The sequence below is a fragment of the Scardinius erythrophthalmus genome (genome assembly GCF_964197995.2).
Source record: "Scardinius erythrophthalmus genome assembly, chromosome: 12".
Taxonomy (NCBI): domain Eukaryota; kingdom Metazoa; phylum Chordata; class Actinopteri; order Cypriniformes; family Leuciscidae; genus Scardinius; species Scardinius erythrophthalmus.
The window spans coordinates 42,111,982-42,123,174 of record NC_138232.1 but is presented as its reverse complement, the minus strand read 5'-3'; the positions used below and the strand labels follow the sequence as shown (position 1 = coordinate 42,123,174).

At 37.6% G+C, this 11,193-nt stretch overlaps 1 protein-coding gene across 2 annotated transcripts; it reads left to right on the top strand.

Annotated features, from left to right (window-relative positions):
* The first annotated feature begins 390 nt into the window (after nt 1–390).
* LOC308699945 (uncharacterized protein) lies at nt 391–5,877 on the top strand. Of its 2 annotated transcripts, none has more exons than XM_081381141.1 (11): nt 391–458; nt 1,977–2,023; nt 2,134–2,207; nt 2,293–2,979; nt 3,126–3,171; nt 3,272–3,363; nt 3,465–3,575; nt 4,096–4,372; nt 4,459–4,642; nt 4,859–4,900; nt 5,034–5,877. In XM_081381141.1, the coding sequence occupies exons 4-10, from the start codon at nt 2,300–2,302 to the stop codon at nt 4,867–4,869; spliced, it is 1,401 nt and encodes a 466-aa protein (XP_081237267.1). In that variant the 5' UTR covers nt 391–458; nt 1,977–2,023; nt 2,134–2,207; nt 2,293–2,299; the 3' UTR covers nt 4,870–4,900; nt 5,034–5,877. The 2 variants fall into 2 exon arrangements, with proteins under 2 accessions (XP_081237267.1, XP_081237266.1); XM_081381140.1 differs by having other exon boundaries at nt 3,447–3,575.
* Nucleotides 5,878–11,193: the final 5,316 nt, after the last annotated feature.

Sequence of the window (11,193 nt, the reverse complement as noted above, 5' to 3'; positions counted from 1 at the left end):
GATTCAAAAAATTGCACTTGAACACTTTTTTTTTGATTGAAAATGTTTTCTTTGATTGAAGTAATCTTTTTTGTGTTTGGACCATGTTATGGGTAGGACATTTGTGTCTTAATTATTCAATCCCAAAAAAGTTGCTTCAATCAAAAAAAAAACATTTTCAATCAAAAAAAAATAATTTCAATCAAAGAAAAAACTGTTTAAATGCAAAAAAAAAAAAAATCATTTGAAGTGTTTTTTTTTTTATTGAACTTTCTTTTTTTTTTGAATGAAGTGAAAAAAGTTTTGAAGTCGTTTTTTTTTTAAATCATTTTGACACAAACGTACCGCAGTGGGGGCGGGTGCTTCCCCATTGGTCAGACATGCTTGAGTGACAAGTGTCTACACCAACGACGTCTTTCTGACAAGCAAGTCATGGTCGCCACTCGCCAGCGAGCCAGGAAGCAGTGGTGGAGTTGTTGGTAAGTAGATAAAACCGTATTAAAATGATTGGTGTCACGTTATTAGCCTACTCTGTTTGATATTTCGATTAAACATACAGCTTGCTAACTTAGCTCACGTTGACTAATTTGTGTGATGGTGTTAGATATCTGACGCCTCATATTGTCAGGCAGGCTAGCAGGGTGCGCTAACGGCTAATTGAATTGTTTATTTCACTTAAGTAACGTTACAGAGGCTTGCTATGTGCTAGTGCTATATTGTGTTATAATACGTAACGTCATTAGTGGTCAAACAACAGTCCACAGGCCAACTGTTGCCCACAGCGCTGCCTGTTTAGCAGCAACAGGTCATGCAGAGCCTGAGTCTATCTTCTCACACAGCCCACAGGATTACAGCTATTTGACCGTCCCGCTCTCTCTCTCGCTCACGGGTAGTGGTCTCCCCACCATCACAGTCAAATGCTCGCAGACACAGAGGCAGATGCTGTTATTTTGAGAGCGGGGCTTACATATGCCGTCCCGTACGGAAAATAATGTTGCATACCACCGGTAACATGAATATATATTCCGTTGCTCGGTGCGCAAACTAGCTGTGTCAGGCATTATTTATAAGTAGCCTAATGTCCTGCACAACTCCACATGGAAAACTGGCAGTTCAATGAAGTGATGCTTATTGTCTGACATAGTGTACAAGTAGTTACTAGCTTAAAGTATTGTGCCAATAATGATCCTTCTGGTAAATTTGGCATTCAGTTGAGACACAAAAGCTCTTAGTTTAATGAAAATCTTTGGAAAAGAAGACAAGATGGTTTGTTTAATTAGTATTCATTTATTTAGATTTCTAATATCATATAGTATTGTCCTGTCAACCCATTACAAGTCTTGCCTTATTCAGTGTTGATTTATTGACATGTTTATGTAAGATGTTTTATTAGAAGGTGTGTGAGTGAAAGTTGTCTGAAGTTGTATTTTTCTATTTTATTGCAATGCTGATTGATAATGTAGGACTCTGGTCCTGGCTTGGCCTAAGTTTTGGTGTCTCTAAGTGCTGTGCTCTGTAGGCATGACACATTAATTTCTTTATGTGATACTTTATTTTTTGCATCAAATTATTTGAAGTATTGATAAGCAGTATTGATATCGATACAGGTATTGCTGCACTCTCAATTATAACTGCTCAATAGTGTCGTATGGTTACTTTTATTATACAAGCCATCAATTTTGATGGCTTGTTAGTGTAACCGTTAAGCATAATGGCATTAATGCTATATATAGCGTACATTTAGCCAGATATTTATTTTTTTTTTTTTTAAAGTAGCTAACTAGCTAAAGCCTTAAGTAGCTGAAATTAAGTTGTCTCATGTCTCTGTCTGCAGCAACACACACACACACACACACACACACACACACACACACACACACACACACACACACACACACACACACAGACAACGATAGCTACCTACATTAACTGCAACATCTTTCCAGGCAGCAGATGGACTAATTGTTTTTCCTGTTGATCAAATTATGTTTTTTTAGGCCAAGAACTCCACTAAAACTTTTTGGAACAGGATTGCTTAATAAAGGTAAGAATGGATGGGTAGATTTTATTTATGGTTTTGCTCTTTTTATGTGTCTGGTGTATTGTAGGTCATAACCATTTTCACAACAGCCATATTTTCTCCCTCCCATTTAGAAAGACCAATACTACACATCACCTCTGCTGCTGATTCTCCATTTTGGGGTTGTGCTCCCCATTATCTATTGCAGGTAATGCACTGACTATCTCATACAAGTACACTTATACATGAATTTCAAAATTGCTCCTCTTATAATGCTAAATGTTAATTTGCAGGCATCCGATGGCACAACAGCTCTTACTGAGGTTAAGGGATAGGTTGGTTTCTGTCATCAATAGAGTACCCATTGATTTTGAGTACCTCCTGTTTGTGTGCACTCAAGAGTTGCAGTTTATTCAAGCTGGCACACAATACATGGATATTCCCGCAGAGCTGGCTGATGGTCTGCAACAGTTGACTTTAGTGCTCAGTTCACATCTGTCACAGAATCCTGTTCCTCCACTATTTAATGATGTAGCCACCACTTGTTGGAGTGGGAATGTAGGACGGCCAGAACTACAAATGAGTCGTGACACACTACAGACGTTGCTGGATACCTCTTTACCTCTAGTTCATTTAGTAGAAATGCATGGCATTTCACGGTCAACCCTTTACAGAAGAATGAAGGACCACAACATGTCAGTGAGGGCATGCTATTCTGTAATTTCTGATGAAGAATTAGACCAGAAAGTCAGGGCTATTAAGGCAAGGATGCCGCATGCAGGCTACAGAATGGTCAAAGGAAGTCTCCAAGCAATGGGCCTTCGTCTTCAATGGAAAAGAGTGAGGCTGTCTTTGCAGCGTGTAGATGGTGCAGGTATCATTGCCAGGATGATCCAGCTTCGTTGCATTGCTCGACGAAGCTACTCTGTCCCTGCTCCCCTGTCTCTCGTCCATGTTGATACAAATCATAAACTGATAAGGTAAATTAATGTCTTGTCTGGCAGAACTTATATTACGTTTGTATGACGTTGCTTGTTGACCAATTTACTGTGTTGTATGATGTGGGAGTTTTACATACATGTAATACACAATGAATTATATATTTTTTCAAATGCATTTTTTAAAGGTATAACATCGTCATCTTTGGAGGAATAGATGGATTTTCCAGGAAGGTAGATATTTTATTTTCTATTCATTCACAACATACGTTAAACGTTGTTTATTTATGAACAACTCCAAAACATACATGGTATGCGTCTACCTCTTTCATAGATTTTGTATCTGGATGCAGCAGCTAACAACAAAGCAGCAACTGCTTTTGGCTTCTTCATGGAGGGTGTTCAGAGAAATGGATGGCCCTCAAGGTATATATTCAAATTGCAGGAGAAATAAAAGAACGACGTGCTGCTGTACATTATGAAGTTATGTCATATATGGGGGGGAAAAGCATTTGCTTTTCTTTCAGAGTGAGAGCTGATCAAGGGGTGGAAAATGTCGACATAGCCAGGTGCATGTTTACTGTCCGAGGAACAGGCCGTGGAAGCTTTATTGCAGGCAAAAGTGTCCATAACCAGAGGTAATTAAATGAACTTGTCGCATCTACACTTGACATCTGCTTTTTTGATAATCCTTCTCAGAGTGGAGGAGTAAGCAGTGCTCTGCTGCTTAGCAACAATAGACCATTTTTTATAGCAGCTCCTTTGAGAGAACTGAAGGTAAACTTGTATTGTATTAATGTGACTAACAGGAAGCATTAATTACATTATCAATTTGTGTCAATCATGTGTCAGTCTGACCGGATGTTGGTTTACCCTCTTCTGTCAAGATGGCTGCTTTCAACAAGCTCCATGGTATGCTGGTTATAGTTGGCAGTCATCTTTTACATTGAACAGTGGTCACAAACCTTGGCACAGATTTCAGCTTGCTCTCTCCTATACTCTCCATTCCTGATTGAAATTTCCTGGTGTGAACTGGCGGACACACACACACCGGCATAAAAGTGGCTGCACCACTTAAAAGCCATAAATGCCATTTACTTATGAACAGACAGCACCAGTGTTTCTTATTCTAACCATTGTCTGTCTGCCTTTTTTCAGGGTGGAACGCTTATGGAGAGATGTTTGGAATTCTGTAACATCAAAGTACTACAACGCACTACACAGCTTGGAAGAAGAGGGCTTCATTGATCTGTCTAATGCGATCCACCTCTTCTGTGTGCAATATGTGTTCGTACCTCGTCTGCGGTCAGATCTACAGCATTTCACAGACAGTTGGAACAACCACCCGATCCGCACAGAGGCAAACCTTACACCTCAACAGATGTGGAACATTGGAATGCTCCAAGCACCTGTGCCTGAGCCAAATTATGCAGAGGTGGGCATGTAATACTTGATTGGCATGGCAGTTTTTCCCTTAAGCACTTTGTCTATTATCATTAATTTGTTTGTTGGGCCATGCAGCTGCAGCACATAGACCATCAGGAGGAGGTATCTGAAGACACTGACCATGGGATTGTTGTTCCTTACATTCCATCCCCCCTGTCTGCAGAGAATCTTGCTCTGCTGCAACATGAAGTTAATCCTAACTCTGACTCCTTATCCTTTGGTCAGGATATATACCTGCGTGCTCTTCAATTTGTAATGAGTGAGTGACGCTCCACACTATTAAATGCTTAATGATTATAGCAAACATGTTTTGAAACAATACAAATACACAGCTAATCATTTCAATGTTATGATTAAAAAAGGGGCACTAAGAAAATGTCTTTACTTTTTACAAATTCCTAGAAATAAATTTTAAACATATTTTTCTAAATGCGTTCCAAAAACCAACCCAACCTTTGTATGTTGAAACCCACAGCCCATGCGTAAATGGACAGACACCACTCAGCTTTGAATGAAGGTAACTAACACATGGTTACTCACATTCTACACTACAGGCATTTAAGTATTTTCTGTCAATGTCCAAAATTTAACCTATATATAATAATCTAAAACCTGATTACTATAACATATAAAACTATTTGTTCTGCTAGACCCCTCCCCCTTTCAACAGCATAAAGAGCAACAGTATAACCCACTGCAGCCCTAACACGCCTGGGGCTTCATGATGGATCACTACACCACCTTACAGATCACCTCCACAAGTTCATCAATGTCCTCTTCTGCCTCCCTGGCTTCCTGTTCCTGTTAAAGAAGTCCTACACCACTTCCTCCACCGACCGAATGAGGTCTTAAAAGTATTTTGAGGTCTATAAAAAGTCTTATAAAAGGTATTGAAATAAACTTTTGCATTCCTGCATATACCCCGTATAATAAGTTTGAAAATACATTTTAAATATGAAATGTTATTGCATGTCTGTTATATTGATTTATACGTGAATTTTTGAAATGTGAAGCAGTTGGAAAACATGTTTTTAAAAATTGTTTATGTTATTGCTAGTAGTTTTATTTTTGTTGTTCATAATAGCACAGTATTTGGAAGTGGTCATTTTTGATCAACAATGAATACGTCCAAGGATCTTTAAACCCTAAAATGATAACTAGTGTTGGTCTTTGATTTCCACATTGTGATGTTTCCCCAAACCATATTTTATTTGCCATAAATCAGAAAGATAATGTATGGAATGTGTGTTGTGGAGCTCTCAAAGCTGCTGATCCTGCTGCTGCTAGCTGTCCATATGAGAAAAACATTCATAAATTATGATTAAATGATAATTAGAGCATTAAAACATAATCTTCAGGAAATGGTGATTTTGAGGAAAACTTGCAATGATGTAACAGAATATGTTTCATATAAAATGTAAAATTGTTTCATATAAAATTCCCATATAAATATGTAATTATACAGCAGGGGAATAAACGTAAGGTGACAGCACAAACAGCTGGTTTTACTGAACATTTGTTTTATATAAAGATTTTTAATTATCTGTTTTCGGTAAGTAGAATCATAACAATATGTAGGTCGAAACAAAATCCCTCTCTGATCAGCTGTGTACACATGATGATACAGATCAACCTGACACGTAAGGGGCTCTTCAATTCAGTGGTGCATTGGTAGCACACGTCTCTCAGCTGGGACATGTGAGTTCAAGTCTCAATCTTTGCATTTTCCTTCTGTCGCTTCCACGTCGATTTGCCGGCGTTTAATCATCTGAAAAACGACCTAAGAAAAACTTTCATTTCAGCCCCTCTATTGCCTCAAATAGACGACTGGATGAACCTAACTCCAAGCGATGCTGAAGTTAGGTTCCGATTCGTCAGCTTCCGATTCAACCCGATTCGGTTCGTAATGTACAACATTAATCAGACGTGAGAAAGACATCAAAATGTTTGCTGGGTAATCATATCCGTATGTACACACATCTCTAAACATGAAAAATGCATAAACAGAAGGAGCATCAGACCCTCGCATCCTGACGAGAACCACTTTAATTCAAATTATTTTATTGCTGGAACAAAATACAGAACATTAATGACCTTACAGTAGATCCTGAATTGTCCTGCCGCCACATAGGAAGATTTGAATAGCCTAATCAATTAAGTTTGCTGCCTGCTTGTTGTGTGTAAAAACGATCGGTGAAAAATACAGTATATTCAATATAACAAAAATATTTAAAATGACAATTATCATATGACAATGAATTACATTATCGGCTCAAATAATAATAATTATTATTCTTATTATTAACAACAATTCTTATTATAGTAACAAAAGACTATAACTTTAACAAGATTTTTAACACCTCTATGGCACTTTCTGGTCTCTTCAGTGGTCAACACCTAATGTCAAATGTCAGACTTATACCCACCCTTCTCTGGGAAACAAGCAGAAATGCAAAGAAATACATCCCTCTTTAAATTTTGCTTTGTATAATTTTGAGCACAGTGTATCAGACACATGAGAGCAATAGCAACTGTCCAAACATTCAGAGCTTTTGAGTGTGTTGCCAATTGAAATTCTGCTGTCATGTTATCAGTTTCTGCTTGTTTCCCAGAGAAGGAGGGGGTGTCAATGCTGGTATACCATTAATTGTACAGTATATTTCAGAACGTTTCTATATGCAAGACTGATTGCAAGAAAATAACAGAACACCCAGCAGACAACAGGAGACATTTTGCAGGAGTGGTGATTACTAGTAGTCTGAGAGGATCAGGGTTGAACTAAAATTAACTGACTAAACACATCAGGTTTAGTAAAACAAAAAGTTAAACTCTATCAAACCTGGAACCATATCGGATTGCAATTTCAAGGTTGGACTTAAATGCATCACTATCTTTCAGATGTGCTGTGGGGAATGTTATAGTGGTGCTGCATGCACTCACAACAGGGTAGCACACTGTGTGCTTTGGCATGCGTTCAAGACAAGTGTGATCGAACAGGACTGTGATTTTGAAATTCTCCCTTTCTGAGACCAGCATGTGTCTGTGAGCCTGCCCCGTGAGCCACTGCATCACTCGAGGAACCGAGAGCGGTGCTCCATTGTCTTCTTCATCAGGCTGACTGGTGTCCCCATCTTTAGTTAAGCATAGTCAAATGCAAGAAAATGGTGAAAAAGTTTCATATTCAGTTTGATGGATGACATTGACATTGGTGCAGCTCAGTTGATTTGAAAGCAAAACGTGATTTTAGAAAAATTACCAAAAGCGGGGGGGAGTAAGCTGCACTAGTAGAACAAGCATAAATTGCACAGATTGTAGGTCGCTCATGTAGCGTACCCAGACTCCCCACAATGTCTGTGATTTACTTGCATATGACCTTGTGACCTTTAATGTAGGTAGCTATCGTTGTCTGTGTGTGTGTGTGTGTGTGTGTGTGTGTGTGTGTGTGTGTGTGTGTGTGTGTGTGTGTGTGTGTGTGTGTGTGTGTGTGTGTGTGTGTGTGTGTGTGTGTGTGTGTGTGTGTGTGTGTGTTGCTGCAGACAGAGACACGAGACAACTTAATTTCAGCTACTTAAGGCTTTAGCTAGTTAGCTACTTAAAAAAAAAACAAAACAAAATAAAAAATATCTGGCTAAATGTACGCTATATATAGCATTAATGCCATTATGCTTAACGGTTACACTAACAAGCCATCAAAATTGATGGCTTGTATAATAAAAGTAACCATACGACACTATTGAGCAGTTATAATTGAGAGTGCAGCAATACCTGTATCGATATCAATACTGCTTATCAATACTTCAAATAATTTGATGCAAAAAATAAAGTATCACATAAAGAAATTAATGTGTCATGCCTACAGAGCACAGCACTTAGAGACACCAAAACTTAGGCCAAGCCAGGACCAGAGTCCTACATTATCAATCAGCATTGCAATAAAATAGAAAAATACAACTTCAGACAACTTTCACTCACACACCTTCTAATAAAACATCTTACATAAACATGTCAATAAATCAACACTGAATAAGGCAAGACTTGTAATGGGTTGACAGGACAATACTATATGATATTAGAAATATAAATAAATGAATACTAATTAAACAAACCATCTTGTCTTCTTTTCCAAGGATTTTCATTAAACTAAGAGCTTTTGTGTCTCAACTGAATGCCAAATTTACCAGAAGGATCATTATTGGCACAATACTTTAAGCTAGTAACTACTTGTACACTATGTCAGACAATAAGCATCACTTCATTGAACTGCCAGTTTTCCATGTGGAGTTGTGCAGGACATTAGGCTACTTATAAATAATGCCTGACACAGCTAGTTTGCGCACCGAGCAACGGAATATATATTCATGTTACCGGTGGTATGCAACATTATTTTCCGTACGGGACGGCATATGTAAGCCCCGCTCTCAAAATAACAGCATCTGCCTCTGTGTCTGCGAGCATTTGACTGTGATGGTGGGGAGACCACTACCCGTGAGCGAGAGAGAGAGCGGGACGGTCAAATAGCTGTAATCCTGTGGGCTGTGTGAGAAGATAGACTCAGGCTCTGCATGACCTGTTGCTGCTAAACAGGCAGCGCTGTGGGCAACAGTTGGCCTGTGGACTGTTGTTTGACCACTAATGACGTTACGTATTATAACACAATATAGCACAAGCACATAGCAAGCCTCTGTAACGTTACTTAAGTGAAATAAACAATTCAATTAGCCGTTAGCGCACCCTGCTAGCCTGCCTGACAATATGAGGCGTCAGATATCTAACACCATCACACAAATTAGTCAACGTGAGCTAAGTTAGCAAGCTGTATGTTTAATCGAAATATCAAACAGAGTAGGCTAATAACGTGACACCAATCATTTTAATACGGTTTTATCTACTTACCAACAACTCCACCACTGCTTCCTGGCTCGCTGGCGAGTGGCGACCATGACTTGCTTGTCAGAAAGACGTCGTTGGTGTAGACACTTGTCACTCAAACATGTCTGACCAATGGGGAAGCACCCGCCCCCACTGCGGTACGTTTGTGTCAAAATGATTTAAAAAAAAAACGACTTCAAAACTTTTTTCACTTCATTCAAAAAAAAAGAAAGTTCAATAAAAAAAAACACTTCAAATGATTTTTTTTTTTTTTTGCATTTAAACAGTTTTTTCTTTGATTGAAATTATTTTTTTTTTTATTGAAAATGTTTTTTTTTGATTGAAGCAACTTTTTTGGGATTGAATAATTAAGACACAAATGTCCTACCCATAACATGGTCCAAACACAAAAAAGATTACTTCAATCAAAGAAAACATTTTCAATCAAAAAAAAAAGTGTTCAAGTGCAATTTTTTGAGTCTCAAATATTTTTTTGCATTCAAAAACATTTTTTCTATGATTGAAAAGGTTTATTTTTTGATTGAAGTGATTTTTTTATTGAAAATATGTTTTGTTTGTTTGAAGCAACTTCTTTTTTGATTGAATTATAAAGACACAAATGTCCTACCCATAATATGGCCCAAACACAAAACAACAATACTTCAATCAAAAAAGTTGCTTCAAACAAAAAAACCTTCACTTCTATCAAAAAAAACATTTTCAAGCAAAAAAAAATAGTGTTCAAATGCATTTTTTTGAGTCTCAAATATATTTTTGCATTCAAACACTTTTTTTCTTTGATTGAAACGGTTTTTTTTGATTGAAAATATATTTTTTGATTGAAGCAACCTTTTTTTTGATTGAATAATAAAGACACAAATCTACCTCCATACACTTCTTTACTCCTAAACAGAAACATGTTACAATGTTTAGCCTACATGGTACAATTTCTGGTAAGCTATGTTTTTTTTTTTTTTTTTTTTTTTTTTGCTTGACAAATTTCACCATTTCGATTCAATTCTTGTGATTTGATTCAATATTGACTTATTTGGATAAATATTAGGTAACGTTTCACAAGATAGGCGTTACTTTTTCTCAAGAAAAAAAAGCCCTATCAGCTGGTATAATTTAAGGTTAAAATAAGTAATATAGTAGCCTACACATATTTAGCCAAATACTCTCTTATAGCTCTTATTTTTCTAGCCAATTAAATGGCTTTCCTGAGGTAAAGTTATGTGACGATTGTTCTCCAGCTGTTTTACAGCTTTCCACGGTTGAAAAACACTTATTGATCGATATTATGAAAGAGGATTATACATTTCGGTAAGTTATACTGTATCTTTCAACATTGTTAATTCGTGTTTATTTACTATTAGCTAGAGATGATCAGTTCACGTGCCGCTATAGGAATCTGTCACGTAACATTAAAACGGCAAAACGGTATTTATTGTTTGTATTTCGTTATAGAATTGACAGAATCTGAGAGCTGAGATTTTTTTAAATATCATGATTCATAAACTGCTCAGTTTTGTCTGTCGATCTCCGTGTCCTCTTTGCTTCACGATTTTTCTGTGCGTTGGACTTGGACGTTGTTGTTCCTGATCTGTATCCCCAACAGTAGCCGTAATAATACTTATCAGCGTCTTTTCACTTATTTCTTTTATTTGAGCCGCTTGGGTAACCTCGAAACTTTAAATTTTCGCGTTTAGACTCGTCTTGCTCTGTTTGTGTATTTCTCCCCTGTTACTGCGTGTTGTTTATCTTTCGCGCCGCGCACCTTTACGGACTTTTTGCTTTCCTCCCGCTTCCTCCTTTTTTCAGCACCGCTTGGGTAGCTAGCTTCGCTTCATTTTTACTCTGTCTCTGTCACTCTGTACACTCTGTCTGTCAATCACTTCTTTTCTCCGTCAGTTTTTTGGCACAGCCTTGTCACTTTCGCAG

Coding starts and splice junctions, on each gene's coding strand:
- LOC308699945 (XM_081381140.1), top strand. CDS start 2,300: ATGGCACAACAGCTCTTACTGAGGTTAAGGGATAGGTTGGTTTCTGTC. Junction 3,576..4,095: donor AAAAGTGTCCATAACCAGAG/GTAATTAAATGA, acceptor GCCTTTTTTCAG/GGTGGAACGCTTATGGAGAG. Junction 4,373..4,458: donor CTGAGCCAAATTATGCAGAG/GTGGGCATGTAA, acceptor TGGGCCATGCAG/CTGCAGCACATAGACCATCA.